The 26,299-nt window shown below is 46.1% G+C and overlaps 2 protein-coding genes across 2 annotated transcripts; both read right to left on the reverse strand.

Moving 5' to 3' along the window:
* Positions 1-8,299: 8,299 nt before the first annotated feature.
* Positions 8,300-10,273, reverse strand: LOC142246447 (E3 ubiquitin-protein ligase TRIM62-like). The gene has a single exon (XM_075319502.1). The coding sequence runs from the start codon at positions 10,259-10,261 to the stop codon at positions 8,690-8,692; it is 1,572 nt and encodes a 523-aa protein (XP_075175617.1). The 5' UTR covers positions 10,262-10,273; the 3' UTR covers positions 8,300-8,689.
* Positions 10,274-19,508: 9,235 nt separating this feature from the next.
* Positions 19,509-22,509, reverse strand: LOC142246448 (E3 ubiquitin-protein ligase TRIM7-like). The gene has a single exon (XM_075319503.1). It carries the CDS (start codon positions 22,507-22,509, stop codon positions 20,959-20,961), a length of 1,551 nt encoding a protein of 516 aa, XP_075175618.1. The 3' UTR covers positions 19,509-20,958.
* Positions 22,510-26,299: the final 3,790 nt, after the last annotated feature.

Raw genomic sequence — 26,299 nt, forward strand, 5'->3', positions numbered from 1 at the left:
GACAATAAGCAAGGAGGCCGCTATACTACTTATGCCGATTATTGAAGGGTCCCCGGTGAGAGTAAGGTATATATTCCCCCGACCTCCGCGGGCGGAATATATAAAATCTCCCCGAATCTCACTGGCCTCCCCACAATAATCCTTGGCACAATTCGCTGCCACCAACCGATTTACGGTAACTATTAGCCGAACACACAGACGTGGGATTCAAGATCGAGATAACAGAACAGCCCAAGATTAATTATATAATTTAATCAGCCTAAAGCACACTAGAAACTACAATATATACAATAGGGAATCTACAGAATATACAGTTATGTCAGAGTACAGTTACAGATAAAGCATGGGTTACAAACAGGCATACACAGTTCCAGCAGTTACCTTGTTGCGTCTGGCCACAGGGGGGCGCTGTACCCAGGTTTCCAGGAACTCCCACAGATGTTTCCTACACGTGCCCCCAGCGAAAGTACACTGGAAAATGGCCGAAGTAGGGTTATCAACCTGGGCAGATCCAGGTCCCCTCCTACCTTAGTGACCTCACAGGGAAGCACTGCCACTCCCCCTGCATGGATCAGAATTATCCAGCAAAGGGGATATTGGCCATGACTTTGCCTGGGAGCGTCGTAGGCAGACGCCAATGCTCTCATTGTGACAGTTATGAATTTAGCTACAGAACGAGGGGACTCATGACCTGTCTGCCAGTTCCCCATTGGCTGATATCACGCCTGGGGCATTTCCCAATGTCCTGCTCCCATAAAAAGGGTGTGCCGGCATCGTCCGCATGCAGAGACACCATTTTTATGGTTGCCATATTTATCGGAAATATGGCTTGCGAGATATGAACCATTTTTTACTGGAGTCGTTCTGTCTAGCTAGTTCCATAGCCTTGCTAATGAGATACAACTCTTGTTACAGGGTGACGGCAGGGAGTCATCCTGTGTCCATTGTTCCCACACCACCTCATTTCCATATCACAGGACATGGCCATGGGATTTGTTGCTAAACCAGTTGTGTGAAGGAAAGGGGGGGTGACACCAGGAGAGGGCTTCCTGACATACTTGAATATCATGATTTATCGTCATATCTCCGGATTTACCTCACAATGATTATTGTACTTGTCCCTATTTTGTATACCCCTTTCACATGTAAAGCGCCATGGAATAAATTGCGCTATAATAATAAATAATAATAATATTTCACGTGTGTATTATATAGAGTCATTACACATAGAGGGATCTATTTTGTTTCTGTTAATGTTGATGATTATGGCTTACAGCCAATGAAAACCCAAAAGTCATTATCTCAGAAAATTAGAATATTATATAAGACCAACTGAAAAAATGATGTTACACTCAGAAATGTTGGCGCCTACTGAAAAGTCTGTACAGTACATGTCTCAATACTTGGTCGCGGCTCCTTTTGCATGAATTACTGCATCAATGCGGCAATGTGGCATGGAGGCGTCAGCCTGTGGCACTGCTGAGGTGTTATGGAAGCCCAAGTTGCTTTGATAGCCGCCTTCAGCTGGTCTGCATTGGTGGCTCTCATAGATTCTCTATGGGGTTTAGGTCTGGCGAGTTTTTCTGGCGGATTAAGCACAATCATACTGTGGTTAGTAAACCAGGTATTTGTACTTTTGGCAGTGTGGACAGGTGCCAAATCCTGCTGGAAAATTACATTTGCATCACCTAAAAGCTTGTCGGCAGAGGGAAGCATGAAGTGCCCTAAAATTTCCTGGTAGACGGCTGCGCTGACTTTGGTCTTGATAAAACACAGTGGACCTACACCAGCAGATGACATGGCTCCCCAAACCATCACTGATTGTGGAGACTTCACACCAGACCTCAGCAGCTTGGATTGTGGCCTCTCCACTCATCCTCCAGACTCTGGGACCGCGATTTCCAAATTAAATGCAAAATTTACTTTCATCTGAAAACAACACCTTGGACACTGAGAACAGTCCAGCTCCATTTCTCCTTGGCCCAGGTAAGACGCTTCTGGCGTTGTCTATTGGTCATGAGTGGCGACACAAAGAATGTGACACTTGTAGCCCATGTCCTGGATACCAGGGCTGTGGAGTCGGTAAGCTAAACCTACGACTCCGACTCCTCAATTTCCCTTGCACCGACTCTGACTCCCACATATATTGCTTATATTTAAGTGGAAAATGTATTGTAGTATAATCTGAACATCAGACATTTAATCATTTTTATGATACAATAATCAAGATATTACATAGAACATAAAATATATTTATTGGATACAACTTTAGAACACAAAAAACTAATAAATTGTAAATATGTAATACACTATGTAATAGATTTTATATATATATATATATATATATATATATAAAATGGCAAAAAATAAGTTTTCAACAAAAACATACTAAATACCATTTGTGCAGTCTATGAATTTATTCTAAGAAATAGAATTGCCTCCATCAGATCCTCCTTCGCAGATGACCTCGAATCTGACCTAATAATTTTAAGGCTAGAGAACAGCCTCTCTACAGTAACTTGGGTTGGAGGCAAAGCCGTAACCACATGGGAACATCTCTAATAATTTCCGGGTATAAAGGAATGGCTTCATGCCAAGTCAGGTTTGATGAACTGTTGAATTTTTCTATTAATTTGAGAGCAAGTGAAAAAAATTTCTGAAATCTGGTCAATCTGCTGCTATAGGAGACGGAGTGAAATCTTTTTTTCCTTGCTGCAGCGCTTTGCCTGCTCCATGTCATCCAAATACTTGTCAAAGTTAAACTCCTCATCTGACGGGGATGAAGATATGGCAGCAGTAGCACTGTCAGGTCCCAAGTCCTCTTGCGCCTGGCAGTCCTGTAGCCGCTCATCCTAACTGCTACCTCAGTCAGAGCTTATTTTCCTTTAGTAAGCTGTTGATCATCAAGCAGTATACGCTGACTTGGGTCCACATAAACAGCTGCCAGAAGAATTTTATTTTCCAATAGCTGTGTCTATCTCCGTTTCATTGAAGCAGAAATGCCATCTGCGATTAAACCTTCTCTTTAGGACAGGCAACATAGCAAGTTCTTCTAATACCTTACGAAAATGCCAGGAGTTAAATCCTCAGCTTGTAATTTTTTAGTCACGGTAAATGGGTGATTAAGCAATTCCTTCAATTCAGCCACCCGTGTCCATTCACCTTCATTTAGGGTTACCTGAGGGTTTGCCATGTCTATAAGAAATGGTTTTAGTTCAAGCAATCGCTCAATCATTAAGTAAGTGCTGCCCCACTGAGTGGCTTGATCAACAATTACTCCTTTCCCAGCACGTCTTTTCAAGATGGAATCAATTTTAGGGGTTCTGGCAGCAATAACCAATTTCCTCATTTTTCCAATCAGATTTCCAGCATGTCCCTCCTGCAGACTATCTCTTATTGCCGGCTGCATCGTGTGCACAACACCGCGCATGTGATGGATATGAAAGTGTTTTGAAGCAGGTTCAACAAGATCATCTAATCCTAAAGTATCATTTTGCTGTTCTTCTGTTGTAATATCTGCTTGTTCCTCAGTTACATGAACAGCGCTGTGGCTCCATCTCACACAGACTGAATCCTACATTTTCTATTAGGTGTTGGTCATTACTCTCATTCATCAGTGTAATTGTACTTATCATGTTTGAAGCATTGTCCGGTATTTTTCTAATTTGCTTTTGCTATTGAAAATATTATCTATGAGCTCAGAAACCTTTCAGGTGATGCTGTTTTTGAAAAAGCTGATCTGCTTTTGCAGCTGAAAAACGTATCCTCAATAAACGCAGCAAAAACGCTGTGTGTGAATGTAGCCTTAGATCAGGAATAGGACAGCCATTTATAGGACATTACATAACTTTCCCAGATTCCTATGAAAAAATAATCAACACATTCTGCATTGAACTCCTGTACCCCATTTATTATATATTTTAGGAGTCGGAGTTGCTCCATTTTATACCAACTCCGACTCCACCAAAATGAACACCAACTCCGACTCCGACTCCACAGCCCTGCTGGATACGTCTGTGTGTGGTGGCTCTTAAAGCACTGACTCCAGCAGCGTCCACTCCTTGTTAATCCCCCCAAATTTTCGAATGGCCTTTTCCTAACAATCCTATCAAGGCTGTGGTTATCCCGGTTGCTTCTGCACCTTTTTCTACCACACGTTTTCCTTCCACTGAACTTTCCATTAGTATGCTTGGGTACAGCACTCTGTGAACAGCCATCATATTTAGTAATGACCTTTTGTGGCTTACTCTCCTAGTGGAGTGCGTCCGAGTGCCTTCTGTACATCTGTCAAGTCATCGGTCTTCCCCATGATTTGTATAACCTACTGAACCAGACAAAGGGGTACTTTGCACGCTGCGACATCGCAGGCCGATGCTGCAATGCCAAGCGCGATAGTAACCGCCCCCGTCGCAGCAGCGATATCCTTGTGATAGCTGCCGTAGCGAACATTATGGCTACGGCAGCTTCACATGGACTCACCTGTCCTGCGACCGTCGCTCTGGCCGGCGACCCGCCTCCTTGTTAAGGGGGCGGGTCGTGCGGCGTCATAGCGACGTCACACGGCAGGCGGCCAATCGGAGCGGAGGGGCGGAGATGAGTGGGATGTAAACATCCCGCCCATCTCCTTCCTTCCGCATATCCTACGGAAGCCGCAGTGACGCCGGTAGGAGATGTTCCTCGCTCTTGCGGCTTCACACACAGCGATGTGTGCTGCCGCAGGAGCGAGGAACGACATCGGACTGTCGCGTCAGCGTAATCATGGATTACGCCGACGCTGCACCGATGATACGATTACGACGCTTTTGCGCTCGTTAATCGTATAATCGAGCCTTTACACACTACGATGTCGCATGCGATGCCGGAAGTGCGTCATTTTCAATTTGACCCCACCGACATCGCACCTGCGATGTCGTAGTGTGCAAAGCCCGCCTAAGGGACCATTTTAAATGCTTAGGAAGCCTTTGCAGGTGTTTTGTGGTAATTATTCTAATTTTCTGAGATAATGACTTTTGGGCTTTCATGGGCTGTAAGCCATAATCATCAATGTTAACAGAAATAAACACTTGAAATAAATCACTCTGTGTGTAATGACTCTATATAATATATAGGAATAGATCCCTCTGTGTGTAATGACTCTATATAATATATAGGAATAGATCCCTCTGTGTAATGACTCTATATAATATATAGGAATAGATCCCTCTGTGTAATGACTCTATATAATATATAGGAATAGATCCCTCTGTGTGTAATGACTCTATATAATATATAGGAATAGATCCCTCTGTGTGTAATGACTCTATATAATATATAGGAATAGATCCCTCTGTGTGTAATGACTCTATATAATATATAGGAATAGATCCCTCTGTGTGTAATGACTCTATATAATATACAGGAATAGATCCCTCTGTGTGTAATGAATCTTTATAATATATAGAAATAGATCCCTCTGTGTGTAATGACTCTACATAATATATAGGAATAGATCCCTCTGTGTGTAATGACTCTATATAATATATAGGAATAGATCCCTCTTTGTGTAATGACTCTATATAATATATAGGAATAGATCCCTCTGTGTGTAATGACTCTATATATTATATAGGAATAGATCCCTCTATGTGTAATGACTCTATATAATATATAGGAATAGATCCCTCTGTGTGTAATGACTCTATATAATATATAGGAATAGATCCCTCTGTGTGTAATGACTCTATATAATATATAGGAATAGATCCCTCTATGTGTAATGACTCTATATAATATATAGGAATAGATCCCTCTGTGTGTAATGACTCTATATAATAAACACGTGAAATAGATCCCTCTGTGTGTAATGACTTTATATAATAAATAATAAACTTGTGAAATAGATCCCTCTGTGTGTAATGACTCTATATAATATCTGTTTCCCTTTATGTATTAAATTACTGAAATAAATTAACTTTTTGAGGATATTGTAATTTATTGAGATGCACTGGTACCTATAGACACAGAACACAGAGTTATTGCAGAGTGTTTCATTTACCTGCTGCACCACACCATAGGGTGGATATGTGAACGGCCATCCCACCCATCTCTTTTCTGACTATTCACAAAAAAAACCTCAGCAGTTGTCATAGCCCATTACCTCTCTCAGCACCTGGCATGCTGGAGCATACATTCCGGCCTTCACATCACTGAAGCCAATAACCTCAGTGAACACTATCTCCCCTCCAGGATTTTACCATTGACCATCTTACAGTGACCTATCACATTCTTATCATTTATATTGGGGGTCAGCATCACCAGCAGGGACAATACCATGATACAAACCATGTGCCAAAAAGACAAACAGGGCACCCATAACATTGCTTTCTTTTCATAGAGAAACATTCAACTCACAGAAATAGTGTCAGTATTGCAGGAATTTACCAATAACTGTGGGTGGGTGACACCATGTCATGATGGAGGTCGCGACTAAGTTGTTCCTATTATATTGCCCTTTACCCCAAGGTATGAAGAATTCCTCCTATAATTGTAAATCCTTTCATCTACCAGTAAGTAGCTCCACATTCACTGCTTTAGGCCTCTTTCACACGTCCGTGCCTCCGATACGTGTTTGGTCCATTTCCTCACGTACCGGAGACACTGGCACACGTAGACCCATTAAAATCAATGGGTCTGCGCTCACGTGCGTTTTCTGCCATGGACCGTTTGTACGTGTGGAGCATACGTGTGCCCGTGTGCTGCACACGTAGACATGTCCGTTTTTTCTCCGGCATCACGGGTGTCACACGGAACGCAAACGGGTCATACATAATGCAAACGGACCACATGGATGTGTTCCGTGTGACACGCACTGGAGAAAACACATGTGTCTGCGAGAAAAAAAACAAAACTTTACTCACCTTCTCCAGCACTGCTGTCTCTGCCGCTGCTGTCACTTGCTTCCGACCGCAGCTCATTATGCTCATTGCATATTCACTTCACTGCGGCCGGAAGCAGCAGTAGCGGGGAGTCTGCAGGACCGGAGACCGAAGATCAGCACAAAGGACAGCGAAGCCAGGGACAGGTGAGTAGAAAGTTCATGTTCTCCGTGTGTTATCATGGATAACACACGGAGAACACACGTGTGCCATAAACACAGCTCACGGAGGGCATTACGCACCTTTGACACGTCCGTGAAAAACGTGCGTGGTTTTTCATGGATGTGTGAAAGAGGCCTAATCAATAGATTTTTTTGGGTGGTAAAAAAGTTGGGTGACAATCTTTATGACCAGACATGGTCCTCCAGCTATTTACAGATTCTAAAATGTCCTTTTAGAGAAGGAATATCTTTGATCATTTGCAGACATGGGCGAACTCGCAGATGTTTGGGTCCAGATGGACATTAAAAAAAATCTGACTTGGGACCAAACTTCAACCAGAATATGTACTCCATATGAGTCTATGGGAACCTTATAGAAGTCTAAGGGGACCCAAACAATTATAAGTTATTGTGCTGTAAAATGGTAGTTGAAATGGCTGGGGGGATTAAAGCAGGAGCATTATTATACTTACCGACCTGGCTGTCACACCACTTCCGGGTCTGCTCATTAACCCTCATACATATTCACTGCTTCCCCCGCCCTCTGTCAGTCGAGGCGTCTGTGATTGGTTTCAGTCAGACTGCGCCCCCACCCTCTGTGACAGCATCTGAGATTGGTTGGAATTACACGCGCTGACTGCATCTCTATAGTTGTGTTAAAATAAATAAATTGGCATGATAAAGCAGACAGCTGGAGGCTGTTATTCTCAGGCTGGGGAAGCCCATGGTTATTGGGCCCTCCCCCAACCTAAAAATAGCAGCCTGCAGTCACCCTGAATGGTTGCATCCATTAGATTTGTCAATTCTGGCACTTTACCTAGCTCATCCAAATTTTCCTGATGCGGTGACAATCGGCATAATATAAGGGGTAATAACAGCTCACAGCTGCCACTAAGCCCTAGATTAGTAATGGGGAGGGATCTATGAGACCCCCCCATTACTAACCCTGCAAGTGAAAAGGGTGTGGTGCAGTCGGACTCCAACCAATCACAGACGTCGGGACTGTCTGTGGGTGGGGGAAACAGTGAATATGTATAAGGGCTAATGAGCAGACCTGAAAGTAGTGTTACAGCCACGGGGAAGGTCTGTAAACATAATGGTCCTGCTTTATTCCTTAATTTAAAAAAATAAATTATCAGGGTGGCCGAACCTGAAACGTAACAAGGGAGTTCCCTGAGAACTCCGTATTCCAGGTCCGTGCATGGACAGTAGGTATCTGGTACAGACCCTGAACTTTACAGTTCGAGTTCACCCATCACTAATCCTTTGTTTTCAGGTATTATGTGTGGACATAGTGGCTGGAGACCAAACTACTAGAATGTAAGCTTATTTCATCCAAGAGAGTTTGTCAGGGTATGTATGAGCAGTGCGGTGAACATCTTGGGAATGCGGGCGACAACAACAGACCAAGAAGAATTTACTTACTGGAATTCAACAAGTTTAATGGTAACTGAGACAGGATTGAACAGGGGTAAACAGTTGAGTTATAGCAATTTTCCTAGATTTCAGGCAGTCTGCAGCAGCTCTTCCTTCACCCAGACAGTTTTTCAATATTGGTTCTGTTCCAGATCCATGATAGATGGTGAGGGATGACTTTAAGCGTGACCTTTGCCATTATTTTATCATTCTGATGATGCAATTATCATACAGATATAAAGCAGGATAGAGCGGCTCGGAGAAGGAGGCGGTGAAGGTGTGTAAGTGTCGGATGTGATCACCCACCTGATAGAAGGACAGACGCCCTGCATCATAGTCAAGATAAACCCCCACAACCCGCACAGGAGAATTTAATACCAGCGGTTTATGGAGATTCTTATGACTTTCAAAAAAGTTTTTCTCAGAAATGATGGCCCAGGATTTCTTATTAAAGCCAATATAAGATATTTTTCCATTGACCTTCCTCTCCAGACTTTCCCCGGCCACCCCAACCATCCAACTCCTCGCCTGACTCACGTCCACCTCCCAGTAATGTCTCCCGGAGGAGAAGCTGCGGGAACTTAACACCTGATGGGATCTGAACCTCTTGGGCCCATCGGGTCTGTTCTGTGATCTAGCGGTATGAGAAGATCTGAGATCCTGAGATATGATAATGTTATTATGAGCCGTGTCTATATCCAGTAATATGTCCGATTTCTCCATCACTGAGAACTGTCTCTTCTTCTTCATATCACTTAGATCATCGGCAAATTGTAAAAATCCTTTGTGTAATTCTAGTGAAACGATGTCTTCATCCAACCGTTGAGCAGCATTTACGTGACCGAGGAGATCAAAGTTCAAATCTTTTATGTCACCTCTTTTTAAATCTTCTTGCAGGAAGGTCAGTGGATCAGTGATATTACAGAGTGGCTCCAGCTCATTAATGTCCTTGATCAGCATGTCTAACTGACCTTTCACAAATCCGACCAGTATAGAGACCGAGAGTGACACCTGATCCTTCTGCCAGGAGATCTCTCCCTGGATTGTCTTTTCTAGATCATCCAACTTCTCCCTAATTTCAGTAAACAGAAGAGCGACTCTGTGTGAGACTCCGGCTGATTTTTCCTCCTCTTTTCCCACATGATCCTTTAGATTCTGGATTCTTTTTTCAGCTTCGTCCCTTCTGGATTTCATTTTGTCACAGACAAATCTTATTTTCTCTTTCTTCTTCTCAGAGGCCACATCCAGTAGCTCCACATCATGTCCCTTGTGGTCTCCGGCCACCCAGCAGGACACACAGATGCAGGCCTTGTCTATAGGACAGTAGTATTTCAGAACTTCCTTGTGTGTGGAGCATTTTCTTCCCTCCAGGGTAACATTGGGTTCAACTAACGTATGTTCTGATGACTTACTGTGTCTGCTCAGATGCTTTTCACAAAAAGACGCCTCACACTGCAGACACGTTCTTACAGCCGGGGCCGGGGAATCACAATAAGTGCAGAAGATTCTGGTCTCCTCCATTTCAGGCTGAGCAGATGAGAAACGCTCCACTATGTTCTCCAGCTTCCGGTTCTTCTCCAGGGCCGGACGCTCCAGATATTGTGCTCTGCAGTCAGGACAGGAATACACTCCAGCCGCCTCCTGTGCATCCAGCGCACTCACAATACAATAGCGGCAGAAGAAGTGTCCACATCTCAGGGATACGGGGTCTGTATAGAGGCTCAGGCAGATGGAGCATTTCAGCTCGTCCCTCAGCTCAGCAGACACCATTGTAGTGTGAAACTGCAGGGATGGAAAGCTGCAATGCTTCTTCACACAGGAAGGGCGGAGGGAGTTTCTCCAGATCAATTAACCCCTGCAATTCTGGAAGGGATAGTAATGTTTCTCAGGTGCTGCAGAATCTCACGAGGCAAAACCTGTGCTGCTGCTTGTAGCATAAAACTAGTAATGCATCGTAGTAAATTATGAGAATATTGCAAATTGCCAACTATGATCCGTATGGATGTTCTCAGCCTGAAGCCTCGTACTCTTATACAGTCATAGACCTTCTTGCTGAAGAAGGAGGCATCACTATCTGGGTCAACAACATCATACAAAGAACGCACCAGAAGTACAAACAGGGAGCGCGTCGTCACACCATGTTCTTCTGCTCTTAGAGAAACATTGAAATCACTGAGACAATTTCAGTATTGTTATAATTTACCAAGGCTTGCGAGCGATACATTGCAATTATGGAGGCCGATCCTAAGTTGCACACATTATGTAGCACATTTTCCCAATAATATGAAGAATTCCTTTGAAAAGTATAAATTTTCTGTTTTCAGAGAAATTGATTGGTGATCTAATTACCAAAGTTTCTTCTCACGCATTTTACAAATCCAAAAATACAACCGTGTACAAAGATGAACAGTTTACATAGAGCAGTGAGCTGACACTTTGCTTGTACTTTTGACAGTCTGCTAGCAAACACTTCAGCAGCACTTCAGTCACTAAAACACAGTCTTTTCGTTTTGTTTATAATACTCTACAGCACACAACTACAATGCTGGTGACAGCCCTTCTCAAAGTCACCTCTCATAAACATAAACAACCTTTTGCAGAGATAGACTGTTTACATACAGCAGTGAGCTGAAATTTGCTTGTACTTTTGACAATCTGCTGGCAAACTGTAACGCCTGCCTGTATCAACAGACTCAGGTGGGATGTAATGGACAGACTAGAGGGAAGCCACTCACCAAGCCGGACCCCCAGAACCCTGAAACCCTTTAACCCCTATACAGGGATTTGGAATTACACAGGGCCCTGGAGATCACTACCTTGTGGAAGGCTGCAGTCCGATGAGAGTAGTCGTCAGGCAGGGTCAAACCAGGAATAGCAGAACAGGGACAGAATTGGCAGACAAGGACGTAATCAGAAAATGTAGCAGAGGTCAAATCCGGATCGGGCAGCGAGGTACAAAAACAGCAGGCATCAGGGTAGTAAAAAAACATGCAGAAGTCAGCACACAGGAATCAGAAAACAGAATAGAGTGGACCAGGAGCCAGGAAATCAGAACTATCTCTGGCAGAGGTCAGCAGACAGGAGGGGAACTAAGAAGGGTGTGGTGTCTTCCCATTGGCTGTAGCTGAATGCTGGCAACTTCAGCTGGAACACACATGCCACCCACAGTCAGTCAGTGGTACTGCAGATCCCAAGACAACCCAGCCCAGTGGATGATCGGAGCCTGCACCCACCGGTGCCGCTGGCATCGACTCATCTCCCATCACCAGCACCATCCACGGCAGGAACACGGCGTCGCCTCGCGATCGGAGCAGAAGTCGCTGGAGCAGACTCCGGTGGTGACGTAACAGTACGCCCCCCTCCACGAGGGGCCTACGGACCCTCAAAACCCGGCTTGCCAGGAAATTGGAGGTGAAACCGCCGGACCAGACGCTTAGCATGAATATCACTAGCAGGAACCAATGACCTCTCCACAGGGCCGTAACCCCTCCAATGCACCAAATACTGTACCGCCCCTCTGACAATACGGGAATCAAGTATTCTCTGTACCTCATACTCCAAGTTACCTTCAACCAAAACAGGAGGAGGGAGGGCACTGACTGGGTGACACGATATAACTTGAGGAGGGACTTAGGGAACACATTCGATATCTTACAGGACAGGAGGAGTTGCAGGCGGAAAGCTGTGGGATTAATTACCTCAATTATCTCGTAAGGTCTAATAAATCTCGGACCCAGCTTAGCAGAAGGGACCTTGAGTTTAATATTCCGTGTTGATAACCATACTTTGTCCCCAACTCCAAGGCTAGGGCCCTTGGAACATCTCTTATTAGCAGAGGAGGCTTGACCAACCTTTGCCTTCTTCAAGTTCTCTTTCACTTCAGACCAGATAGCCTTCAGTTTGTCCATAGTTGATTCAGCCTCAGGAGTATCCACCACAGCGGAAGAAAAAGAACCAAAACGTGGATGCAACCCTAAATTGCAGAAAAAGGGGGTAGTCTTGATGGATTCCTGATACTGATTATTGATAGCGAACTCAGCTAGCGGCAGATATTCCACCCAGTCAGACTGATGGTCAGACACATAACACCGGAGATATTGTTCGAGGGTTTGATTGGAACGTTCAGTCTGACCATTGGTCTCTGGGTGGTAGGCAGATGAAAAAGATAGCTTTATATTGATCTTCTTACAAAATGCCCTCCAGAATTTCGAGACGAACTGTGTTCCTCGGTCAGAAACAATATTTTCCGGAACCCCGTGTAACAGCCCAATATGCCTAATAAACAACTTGCTAAGAGTTTCAGAATTGGGTAATCCGGACAGAGGAACAAAATGACACTGTTTGCTGAATCTATCCACTACTACCCAGATACAAGTCTTCCCTTCTGAGGGTGAAAGGTCAGTGATGAAGGCCATTGAGAGATGTGTCCAAGGGCTTACTGGAGAAGGTAGGGACTGGAGAAATCCGACAGGGCAGGTACGGGGTGCCTTGGCTCCAGCACAAGTTTCACAAGCCAGTACATATTCCTTACAATCTTTCGCTGCGGTTGGCCACCAAACATTCCTGGTTACTAGTCGGAGGGTATTGCCTATACCAGGGTGGCCTGCAAGCGCAGAATTGTGGGATTCCTGGAGTACCCGTAGGCGCAGTGAGGGGGCGACAAACAGTTTATGGTCAGGAGTGGTTTCAGGAGCATGGTCTTGGGTATTATGGACCTTTTCTATCAAATCTAAGGAAACAGATGACATAATAATGCCTTTAGCTAAAATATGCACTGGTTCAGAGTTTTCAGACTGAGAGGGACAGAAGCTACGGGAAAGTGCATCAGCTTTTGTGTTCTTGGTACCGGGCCGGAATGTTACCACAAAATCAAATCTGGAGAAGAACAATGCCCACCTAGCTTGCCTGGGATTGAGTCTCTTAGCAGATTCCAGATAAGTGAGGTTCTTATGGTCTGTGATAACTGTGACCTTATGTTTGGCGCCTTCGAAGAAGTGGCGCCATTCCTCGAAGGCCCATTTAATTGCAAAGAGCTCAGGATTACCAATGTCAAAATTTCTCTCTGTGGGAGAAAACTTGCGGGAAAAGAAGGCGCAAGGACGAAGCTGCGTGAGAGACGGAGTACCTTGTGATAGCACCGCTCCCACTCCAACCTCGGATCCATCGACTTCTACAATAAACGGCCCATGAGGTCAGGCTGAACCAGAATCGGGTCTAAGGAAAAACATTCTTTTAATGTAGAGAGGGCATGGATCGCCTCCGGCTTCCAATTAACCACATCAGCCCCCTTTTTAGTCAAATCGGTGAGGGGTTTGGCAATTTTGGAAAAATCTCTAATGAATTTGAGATAATAATTAGCAAACCCAAGGAAACGCTGCAAGGTTTTCAGAGACTTGGGTTGCACCCACTCCTTAATCGGTTGAAGCTTAGACGGATCCATGCGGAAGCCTTCTGCAGACAATATATAACCCAGGAAATTAACCTCTGCCTCAAAAAAAACACATTTCTCATATTTAGCAAATAGGGAGTTCTCCCTGAGTCTCTGGAGTACAGTGCATACATGTTGGACATGTGACGTAACATCGGGAGAATAAATCAGAATATCATCCAGATAGACCACCACATACTGACCACAGATATCTCTGAAAATGTCATTGACAAAGTTCTGAAAGACCGCCGGCGCATTACTTAACCCAAAAGGCATTACTCATAGTGTCCCTCTGAAGTGTTAAATGCAGTTTTCCACTCATCCCCTTCTCTGATGCGGATTAGGTTATATGCTCCCCTGAGATCCAGCTTGGTGAACCACCGGGCTCCTATGAGCTGGTTAAACAGATCGGGGATGAGTGGCAGAGGGTACCGATTCTTTACAGTAATAGCATTAAGTTCACGGTAGTCAAGGTCTGAGGCCACCATCTTTCTTATCAACGAAAAAGAATCCAGCGCCGACTGGTGACCTGGATGGTCTGATGAACCCTCTCTGCAGACTGTCTGCTATATAATCTTTCATGGCCTGACACTCCGGACCAGAAAGATTATACATTTTACCCTTGGGGAGTCGGGAATTGGGGACCAAATCTATGGAGCAGTCATAATCTCTGTGTGGAGGTAATGTTTCAGATTCAGATACAGAAAACACATCAGCAAAATCCCTGAATGCATGAGGTATGAAGATAGGTTCAGCTCTAGTCAGGTTCACAGATAAAGACATGCACGTCTCCTGACACTCAGGGCTCCAGCGCACAATCTCACCCTGGTGCCAGTCTATGAAATTAGCTGCAGAGCCACAATCAATAAAGACCTGCAGCCACAAAGATTTTCCCTGGTGAGACAATTGGACAGGCAACATTAACCTCATAGGGTCTGCAGGGAGTACCTGGGCGCCTGAGTGAGTATCCTGGGGCCCACTCAGGCGCTGCTGCTCCTTTGGAAGCGATTGCCTCTGAGACCCAGGCTCTCCATGTTTGGCTCCACAACGTGATTTCCTCCCTTGTAGTCGATGGGACTCTGGACACGATGAGGTAGGTGCTGCAGGGGCTTGAACCTGAGCAGATGTGGCGCCCTGGACAAGCCAGGGGCCACAGATAGCTACACCAACACACCCCACACTCCCGGTCAGGTACACCTAAGTCAGACAAAAACCCTTGTTGCCTTCCTCCAGGGGCTGATGTTCACACCAGGGGGTGGGCCAGGCGGTTGGTCCCGTCCACCGAGGAGTTCACAGTCCTGGAGGTGGGAAAAAGAAGCAGATTAGTTTTGGAAGTGAAAGTGAGAGGAGGTGAAGTGGTAAAGGAGGAGAGAGAAAGTGGTCCGGGTGTGTGGCCCGGACGGAACAGCAAGGTTGGCAGACGGTGGTGACCGTCTGCAGGAGTGGCCTATTAGAGCTAGCCATAAGGACCGTGGACGGGCGGTGGCCCGGCGGTACCGGACCAGTACGCAAAGAGAAGCCAGCACCATCCGGCAGGGGCTTACGGACCCTGACAAGGCTAGGAGTCGCCATGCAATTTGTCAAATCCGTTAGCGAAGGGAACCTCCTGGGTTTCCCAGCAGCCAAGTCCCGACAGAAGGCAACCGTCCAACCGAGAGAGGGAAACACAGTCACCGCCAAGGCTAAAGTTCCCAGGGCCAGAGCCTGCGGGCAAAAGGGGCTCCTTCAGCAACCTTCAAGCTGGGGAGCGGGTTACCGGTGGGAACCCATTGGAACCGATTACACTACACAGGTGCAGGGAAAGGCAGTCACCATCAACCTGCCAGGAGGAGAAACACCACAGCCGTCTGTGGGACCCATCCATCCAGCCGTTTGTTTTACCGGAGACTCTGTGTACATCTTTGGCTGAGTGAGTACCACCGTGCCGTGCAGCGCTGCCCCCGCGACCCTGCACCTCGCCAGGCCCCGTAACCCGCCTGCCATCCATTCCTACCCCATCACCGGGCTCTGGGACAACCAACCCCCTACCCACGGAGGGGAGAACTAACATCCAGGCTGCTCCCTGTCATCGCTCCCGGGATCCCCGTCCAGAGCAGCGGTGGTGTCACCAATCTCACCACAACCGTGGGTGGCGTCACAGCCAATATCAAATCCCCACAATCAATCCCCCCTTTTCACTCGCGGGTGAGGAACGCCGCTCGAGTCCCCGGGATCCGGCCCACCGCTCGAGCCACCACCGAGCAGCAGCAGCCGGACCCGAGCAGTGAGAGAGCGCAGCGTCCCCTCCTCCACCCGCGACACAGACTTGAGCTCTTGCACTTGCTGAGCAAGTCCTTGAACAAGGCCAGATAGGGTGTGCACCTGGTTTAACACAATATGGAGAGAATCCATTTTTTTTTCTCCTTTTGTGTGTGTGTGTTAGATGGCCAGAGATAATGTAACGCCTACCTGGATCCATAGACTCAGATGGGCTGTAATGGAGAGGCTAGAGGGAAGCCACTCACAAAGCAGGTCCCCCAGAACCCTGAAACCTTTTAACCCATATACAGGGATGTGGAATTACACAGGGCCCTGGAGATCACTACCTGTGGAAGGCTGCAGTCTGAAAGTAGTCGTCAGGCAGGGTCAAACCAGGAATTGTGGAACAGGGGCAGAATTGGCAGGTAATGAGGTAATCAGAAACAAGCAGAGGTCAAATCTGGATCGGGCAGTGAGGTACAAAAACAGCAGGCAGGAGGGTAGTCATGAAACAAGCGGTAATAGGCACACGAAATTACAGACCAGGATGAACCAGGAGCCAGAATTTTCACAACTATCTCTGGCAGAGGTCAGCAGACAGGAGGGGAATTAAGAAGGGTGTCGTGTCTTCCCATTGGCTGTAGCTGAATGATGGTACTTCAGCTGGGAGACACCCGCCACCTACTGTCAGCCAGTTGTACTGCAGATCCCCAGGAAACCCAGACATGTCAATTGTTTTTGCCATTTGGGTTTTGCACTGCAAAGCTGAGTTTTTGACCAAAGTTCTGCAACAAAAAGGCTGCAGTTTGAACTGCATAGTGCGGACAAGAAACCCAAATTCCCATAGACTTTGCTTGAAAAGCAGAACACATCCATTTTGGCATTAAACGCTGCAGTTGAAAAAGCAGCAAAAAAGCAACGTGGACACATAGCCTCAGGCCTCGTGCACATGTTCAGTATTGGTATTTACCTCAGTATGTGTAAGGCCTCGTGCACACGTTCAGTATTGGTGAGTATTTACCTCAGTATGTGTAAGGCCTCGTGCACATGGTCAGTATTGGTGAGTATTTACCTCAGTATTTGTAAGGCCTCGTGCACATGGTCAGTATTGGTGAGTATTTACCTCAGTATGTGTAAGGTCTCGTGCACATGGTCAGTATTGGGGAGTATTTACCTCAGTATTTGTAAGGCCTCGTGCACATGGTCAGTATTGGTGAGTATTTACCTCAGTATGTGTAAGGCCTCGTGCACATGGTCAGTATTGGTGAGTTTTTACCTCAGTATTTGTAAGGCCTCGTGCACATGGTCAGTATTGGTGAGTATTTACCTCAGTATGTGTAAGGCCTCGTGCACATGGTCAGTATTGGTGAGTTTTTACCTCAGTATTTGTAAGGCCTCGTGCACATGGTCAGTATTGGTGAGTATTTACCTCAGTATGTGTAAGGCCTCGTGCACATGGTCAGTATTGGGGAGTATTTACCTCAGTATGTGTAAGGCCTCGTGCACATGGTCAGTATTGGTGAGTTTTTACCTCAGTATTTGTAAGGCCTCGTGCACATGGTCAGTATTGGTGAGTATTTACCTCAGTATGTGTAAGGTCTCGTGCACATGTTCAGTATTGGGGAGTATTTACCTCAGTATGTGTAAGGCCTCGTGCACATGTTCAGTATTGGTGAGTTGTTACCTCAGTATTTGTAAGGCCTCGTGCACACGGTCAGTATTGGTGAGTTGTTACCTCAGTATGTGTAAGGCCTCGTGCACATGTTCAGTATTGGGGAGTATTTACCTCAGTATGTGTAAGGCCTCGTGCACATGGTCAGTATTGGTGAGTTGTTACCTCAGTATTTGTAAGGCCTCGTGCACACGGTCAGTATTGGTGAGTTGTTACCTCAGTATGTGTAAGGCCTCGTGCACACGGTCAGTATTGGTGAGTTGTTACCTCAGTATGTGTAAGGCCTCGTGCACATGTTCAGTATTGGTGAGTTGTTACCTCAGTATTTGTAAGGCCTCGTGCACATGTTCAGTATTGGTGAGTTGTTACCTCAGTATGTGTAAGGCCTCGTGCACATGTTCAGTATTGGGGAGTATTTACCTCAGTATGTGTAAGGCCTCGTGCACATGGTCAGTATTGGTGAGTTGTTACCTCAGTATTTGTAAGGCCTCGTGCACACGGTCAGTATTGGTGAGTTGTTACCTCAGTATGTGTAAGGCCTCGTGCACACGGTCAGTATTGGTGAGTTGTTACCTCAGTATGTGTAAGGCCTCGTGCACACGAGTATTTGGTGAGTATTTTACCTCAGTATTTGTTAAACTATGTTCACACAGGATGTTTTTGCTCAGTTTTTGTGTTTTTTGCGCAGTAGTCTTGTTTACAGCTGGACTGTTCAATACTCTGCCTAATTGTTTTTTTTATAAACTGAAGGGAATATTTATTAGATAAGTGGATGTTTTTAAGGTTATAGTTTTGGCAACTATTTTTCAGAAATGATCTGTTTCAGGTGTATGATGCTGGACCCGTCACATGACCCGAGTGTAGGGATGGGGGGCACAGGTCCTGAACAGCCGGGGCCCTGGTTACCCTTAATCCGCCCCTGGTCAGAGGGGTGAGTAACAAATGAAGTGTTATGGTGGTGAAAGTGAAAGGAAACACAAACATTATTGAGTCTATATGTCCCGTTACCTTCCGGTCCAATTCGGGCCTAATTCAATGCATCATACTTATATGGTGCATACTTGTATTGGTGCAGACGTCAGAGGCCCCAATATATCCACATACAAGTGCAATCAGCGGTGAAGGGGTGTATATGATTTGTCTTGAGGAAGAAGCCATAAGGCTTTGAAACACGTAGACAAATAAAATCATTCCTTCTACATGGATCCTCCTTTCTACGGCAGCGCGGTCTATTAACCCTTTTCTCTCCAAATTTGAACTGCATCTCCCACGTGGATTCTGCTGCAGCCGTATTTACGCCATTACAGTGGTTGTGACTCATCCACGCCAGGTGAGTCCACTCTTACAGCACCATTGCTGACAGTGATTTAGGATAAGACCCTATTTGTGTTACTGTCTCTTCCAGCACTTTTAATCATTAATAGACCTTGGCAGATCGTGACCCCCTGCACCCACCCTTTGTTACCCATCCTGGGAGTCCCTGATACTCTCCACCCAGTAGGTGGATGTGACCTATGAGCGTACTGTCCCCCCTGATAATTAGGGGAGTGGGCGCTGGGGCTGTCACGGATCCTATGCTATGTCACTCATGTTTTATACAAGGTTGTAAAGTAATTTCAGAGATCAGATCTCATTGATCGTCTCCAAAAAAAACAGCCGACAATATCAATGTGATTATTTTATTAGAAGTAAAGTGACAAGAAAGTGACAAAACTCGATTAAAACAAAACTGATCATTGGAGAATCAGGACGCAGCTTCACCTGTAACACGGCTGCCGGACATAGGGCGTAACGGCCCTTTAATTCAGCATTAGATGATTTTAGATGATCATCAATTATGAACTTTCAGATATTAACAGGTATGTGGTTTGTTTTTGTTTCTGTATGTGACGTGTGTCGCTGTACATATAATTGCTATGTGGGGGATCATACCGTATATAGGGGCTATGTGGGGAATCATACCGTATATAGGGGCTATGTGGGGGATCATACCGTATATAGGGGCTATGTGGGGGATCATACCGTATATAGGGGCTATGTGGGGGATCATACCGTATATAGGGGCTATGTGGGGGATCATTCCGTATATAGGGGCTATGTGGGGGATCATACCGTATATAGGGGCTATGTGGGGGATCATACCGTATATAGGGGCTATGTGGGGGATCATACAGTATAAAGGAGGGCTATGTGGGGGATCATACCGTATATAGGGGCTATGTGGGGGATCATACCGTATATAGGGGCTATGTGGGGGATCATACCGTATATAGGGGCTATGTGGAGGATCATACCGTATATAGGGGCTATGTGGGGGATCATACTGTATATAGGGGCTATGTTGAGGATCATACAGTATAAAGGAGGGCTATGTAGGGGCTCATTCTGTATATAAGGAGATTATTTGAGGGTTCATTCTGTATATAACAGATGCTGTCTGTGAGGGCTCATATGGTACCGTATATAGCAGGCTAAACATCTTAAGAGGAGACAAAGTTCAGCTCATGTCTGGATTATGAATGCATCAATTATTTTGTTGTTCATTACAGCCACCAACTGCATACTGTGCATACAATTAATGCAATAATAAGACAAGCTCATGAGCTCCCTCTACTGGTGGCTACAGACAGCACATTATCTTTAAAGGAATCTGTCACTAAAATTTTTATACCTAATCTGAGAGCAGCATAATGTAGGGGTAGAGATCCTGATTACAGTGATGTGTCACTAACTAAGCTGACTAATGTAGTTTTGATAAAATCACTGTTTTATCAGCAGTAGATTATCATTAGAGGACTACTTGGCGTGCTGCATGTAGTCCAGCATATTCACAAGCTCTGCATTACTGCTAGATCTGCACCAGAGAAAACATTGTTTTTATCAAAATGACAGCAAACAGCTCAGTAAGTGACACATCGCTGGAATCAGGGTCTTTGTCTCTACATTATGCTGGTCTCAGATGGGGGAGGAAAAACCTGGTGACAGATTCCCTTTAACTCTTTGTCTATTGAGATGATTTGGAGGGTTGTATAATTAATACAAAAAAAAATGAACAGGTATGAAAAAATATGAAGCAGCACGGAATGTGGAGACTCAATTTATGGCTTTATAGAAGGAACCTTTTTATAATTATTCCAGTATTCTGAGGATACAACCTTCATACAGATAGAAAGCGGCATAGAGCGGCTCGGAGAAGGAGGCGGTGACGGTGTGTAAGTGTCTGATGGGGACACACACCCGATAGAAGGACAGACGCCCGGCCTCATAATCCAGATAGATCCCCACAACCCGCACAGGAGAACCTGATACCAGCTCTGTATAGATCATGTTATGACGAAATCCAAACTTTTCATTGGAAATCAAACCCCAGGATTTCTCATTATAACCAATATAGGATTCATTTCCTTCCACCTTCCTCTGCAGACTTTCCCCGGCCACTCCAATAATCCATTTCTCCGCCTGACTCACGTCCACCTCCCAGTAATGTCTCCCGGAGGAGAAGCTGCGGGAACTTAACACCTGACAGGATTTGAATCTCTTGGGCGCAATAGGTCTAATCTTCCAAGTAGCGGTACGAGAAGCAGATCTGAGATCCTTAGATATAATAATGTTATTCTGAGCCGTGTCTATATCCAGTAATATGTCTGATTTCTCCAACTCTGGGAACTGTCTCTTAATCTTCATTTCAATCAGATTATCGGCAAAGTTCCCCAATCCTCTGTGTAATATCTGTGAGACTAGGCCTCTATCCACACACGGACCATCTCTTACATCACTGATGACATCACAGCTCCAGTCACTGATGTCACCAGTGTTTCCACGCTGTAAAAAGTTCAGTGGATCAGTGATATTATATAATCCTTCAAGATGATTAATGTCCTTGGTAATTTTATTCATGTGAAGCTCCACCTGTTTGACCATCTCAGAGACCGAGAGTGACACCTGATCCTTCTGTCTGGAGATCTCTCCCTGGATTCTCTCTTCTAGATCACCCAGCTTCTCCCTGAGATCAGTAAACAGAAGAGCGACTCTGCCCGCGAGTCCAGATGATTTCTCCTGCTCTTCTATCGCATGATCCTTCAGATTTTGGACTTTTTTTTCAGCTTCTTCTCTCTTAGATTTCATTTTCTCTTTCTTCTTCTCTAAGGCCACATTGAGTGGTTCCACATCATGACCCTTGTGGTCTCCGGCCACCCAGCAGGACACACAGATACAGGCCTTGTCTATAGGGCAGTAGTATTTCAGCACCTCCTTGTGTGTGGAGCATTTTCTTCCCTCCAGGGTAACATTGGGTTCCATTAACCTATGTTCTGATGACTTACTGTGTCTGCTCAGATGCTTTTCACAAAAAGACGCCTCACACTGCAGACACGTTCTTACAGCCGGGGCCGGAGAATCACAGTAAGTGCAGAAGGTTCCGGTCTCCTCCATCTCAGGCTGAGTAGATGAGAAACGCTCCACTATGTTCCTCAGCTTCCGGTTCTTCTCCAGGGCCGGACGCTCCGGATATTGTGCTCTGCAGTCAGGACAGGAATACACTCCAGCCGCCTCCTGTGCATCCAGCGCACTCACAATACACGAGCGGCAGAAGAAGTGTCCACATCTCAGGGATACGGGGTCTGTATAGAGGCTCAGGCAGATGGAGCAGTGCAGCTCGTCCCTCAGATCAGCAGACGCCATTGTAGTGGGAATGAGCAGGAACCGAAAGTGAAACAGGTTTTGTACAAATGAGGGGTGGAGAGAGTCTGCAGAGCAATTAACCCCTGCAGGTCGGGAAGTGACAGACACCTTATATACAGTTGTGTTTTTCAGGTGATGCAGAACCTCACAAAGCAGACCCCCGCTGCTGCACCTGCGATTTATAGAATACATAATGGTATAGGAATTTTAATTTTGTATTAATATTCAATAGTCTGTATTCATTATGAGTAGTGTTTTAGAAATTTTAGTCTCGTATTAATAGCTGGATATTATCGCGGGTGGAGGGGACGCGCTCGCCACGCTCGGGTCCGGGGCTTCTGCTGCTGCTCGGTGGCTCAAGCGGTGGGCCGGACCCGGGGACTCGAGCAGTGCTCCTCGTCCACGAGTGAAAAGGGGGTGCTTTGTTTGGGGAGATAGTTCGTGACGCCACCCACGGGTCGTGGTGATAATGGGCACCACCGCTGCTGGTGACGGGGATCCCGGGAACGATGGCAGGGAGCAGCTAGGATGTTGGTTCCCCCTCCGTGGGTAGGGGTTGGTGATCCCGGGGCCTGGTGGAGAATGAGGAGGAGGGCTGCTGGGCGCACTGCTGCGGTGCGGTGCCTGATGGCACTATTGTACTCACAAGTAAACCACAGAGTAACTGGTAAACTAGAAACTGCCGGAGTCCACAGCCTTCGGTGCGGAGGGTGTTTAGGGTCCCACACGCAGTACAGCAGGATCCTGTTTTTGTTTTGCAGGTAGACTCTTCTTTCTCCTTCCTCAGTCGGGAACGGGGAGCCCACTCCCCCTGCAGTGATTCGGGTCACCCCTTGATGCCGGCGGGCCACTACCCTGCCCCGGCCACCTCGGGCCCCTTCCTCACACTTCCTTATAGCAGCCAGGAGCTATCCTCTCCTGGTCTGCTCTCTTCACACTCCAAACTCACTCTGCTCCAGCCCCTCCCCTCCTGCTCTGTTTAGCTCTTACACTGGGGGGGGTGTCTGTCCTGCTGCACTGGTGTGGGATCAGGTTACCAAGGAGGAGAATGGCCTGCACTTTGCTGGATGTCTGCAGGCTCTGTGACACCCTGGTTTTGCCAAGGCGTCACAGTAGCACCCGGCGTTGCCCACAATAGTAACTGTCTCTCTCTGTGTCTGTCTCCCTCTCTGTCTATGTGTCTCTTTCCCTGTCTGTCTCTTTCCCTGTCTGTTTCTCTCTGTCTCTTTATCTCTTTCCCTGTCTGTCTCTGCCCCTCTCTTTCCCTGTCTTTTCCTGTCTCTGTCTCTTTGCCTGTCTGTCTCTCTGTTTCCCTATCTGTCCCTTTCCCAGTCTGTCTGTCTCTTTCTGTGTCTGTCTCTTTCCCTGGCTGCATTGTGATACGCCAACATTCTTCTGAAGTTCTGGCTGCATTGTGGCTCCCAGCTCCATTGACTTTAATGGAGACAGGTTTTTTGGCGAATAACTGTAAATCGTGAGGTTATAATTTTCCCTGAAAACATAGTCTATGACGTTCCCTGAGTCAAATGGGGTGTCTGTGCAAAATTTTGTGATTGTACATGTGACGATTTCTTTAGCGGACATACACACACACATACATACATACATACATACACTCAGCTTTATATATTCGATCCTAATTCTCTGTACTCATTAGGGTAAGTTCACACAGTGCGTTTTTCGCGGCGTTTTTGCGCAGTTTTCGGGTGCGTTTTTGCTCAGAAAACTGCATGACTTTGCTTCCCCAGCAAAGTCTATGAGTTTTCAATTTTGCTGTCTGCACACAGCGTTTTTTTTCAGCTGCGTTTTTGTGGTGACCACAAAAACGCAGCATGTCAATTATTCCCGTGTTTTTCACGGCGTTTTTCATCCATTGAGTGCAATGGGATGTTGAAAGACACAATGAGAAACGCAAATTGCAAATTTAGCTGCGATTTAGTGCGTTTCTATGACTAAAAACGCAGCTATAAACGCAAGGGGTGGGCAGTAAAGTGACATATACAGGAAGAGGATTCCTTCTGTCATTAAATACAGAAGCGTGAATCCTCCTGGTACCGTCACCGCTGCGTCCACCTCCAGTCCTGTGCATGTCAGCTCCCGTGCGGCGCCATGTCTGGGCGGGAGGTGGAGGCAGCTGCGAAAACAAAAGTGAACAGTAGAAAAAAAAAAAATGTCATACTCACCTGTCTGCAGACTCCCGGTGGCATGTCCGCTCCCAGCTCCTCTCCCGGTACCGCCACTCCGGCTGTGTGCAGACGGCCGGGACACCTCCGATAGGTGCAGGACCGGGCGCTGATCACCTGATGCAGTCACCTGACGCATCAGCTGATCGTAAGTCTCGCGGTGACAGCTTAACCTGTCAGCGGATGCCGTCAGGAGACTTCATCCCTGATTACCGGCAGCTCCTGCAGCGATCGGACGGGATCAGACTCCGCTCCAGGAGCTGCCGGTAATCAGCACATAAGTGAGTATTTTTTTATTTTTTTTTTTGCACTGATGCATCATTTGATCGTATAAACGGCTTTTATACAATCAGCTGATGTGTGATGTGATTCACATCCTGGAACCTGACACATCATCTGATCACTTTGCCTTCCAGCAAACCGATCAGATGATATTGGATCCGGATTGGACGGCACGGGACCCTTGATCCAGGATTACTGTGGAGGGGGGTTCTTTATTTCAATAAAGATGGAGTCACTAATTGTGTTGTGTTTTATGTATAATAAAAATATTTTTCTGTGTGTTGTGTTTTTTTTTTTATCTTTACTAGAAATTCATGGTGGCCATGCCTAATATTGGTGTGACACCATGAATTTCGGGCTTAGGGCTGATAATATACAGCTAGCCCTAACCTCATTATTACCCAGCGAGCCACCCGTCACCAGGGCAGCTGGAAGAGTTGGATACAGCGCCAGAAGATGGCGCTTCTATGAAAGCGCCATTTTCTGGGGTGGCTGCGGACTGCAATTCGCAGCGGGGGTGCCCAGAAAGCATAGGCACCCTGCACTGTGGATTCCAATCCCCAGCTGCCTAGTTGTACCTGGCTGGACTCAAAAATTAGGCGAAGCCCAATGAAATTCATGAAATTAAAAAAAAAAGTGCTTCCCTATATTTTTGGTTCCCAGCCGGCTACAAATAGGCAGCTGGGGGTTGGGGGCAGCCCGTACCTGCCTGCTGTACCTGGCTAGCATACAAAAATATGGCGAAGCCCACATCATTTTTTGGGGGGGGGGGCAAAACACTCCTGCATACAGTCCTGGATGGAGGATGCTGAGCCTTGTAGTTCTGCAGCTGCTGTCTGCTCTCCTGCATACACTATTGGATGGAGTATGCTGAGCCATGTAGTTCTGCAGCTGTCTGCTCTCCTGCATACACTAGTGGAGAATGAAGAACATATTGAAGAAGGAAATGACATCAGACCTTTTTTTTTTTGTTCACTGATCAAAAACGCATAAAGATGCCGTGAGCAAAAGCGCAGCAAAACGCAGCAAAAAACGCACCAAATCGCGGCAAAACCGCATGCGGTTTTTGCTGCTTTTTTTTACGCGGGTGCGTTTTTGTGCATTTTTTGCCGCAAAAAACACACAAACGCAGCGTCAAAAAAATGCAGTGTGTGAACCTAGCCTTCTGTATCTGCTGATATATGAAGAGGGGGAGTGTAAGCTGTTCCTGCAGATGTTTATCTAGGCTTCTCCTGTCTGGACAATAGGGCAGAAGATAAAGATTTAGTCAAGGTCAAACAAAGTCCTAGTTAGAATAGCTACATCCCTATCAGGTTGTATCGTTG

The sequence above is a fragment of the Anomaloglossus baeobatrachus genome, chromosome 7 (genome assembly GCF_048569485.1).
Source record: "Anomaloglossus baeobatrachus isolate aAnoBae1 chromosome 7, aAnoBae1.hap1, whole genome shotgun sequence".
NCBI lineage: Eukaryota > Metazoa > Chordata > Amphibia > Anura > Aromobatidae > Anomaloglossus > Anomaloglossus baeobatrachus.

What these genes read in the sequence shown, in the direction of transcription:
- LOC142246447 (XM_075319502.1), bottom strand. Translation starts at nt 10,261, where the DNA reads ATGGTGTCTGCTGAGCTGAGGGACGAGCTGAAATGCTCCATCTGCCTG.
- LOC142246448 (XM_075319503.1), bottom strand. Translation starts at nt 22,509, where the DNA reads ATGGCGTCTGCTGATCTGAGGGACGAGCTGCACTGCTCCATCTGCCTG.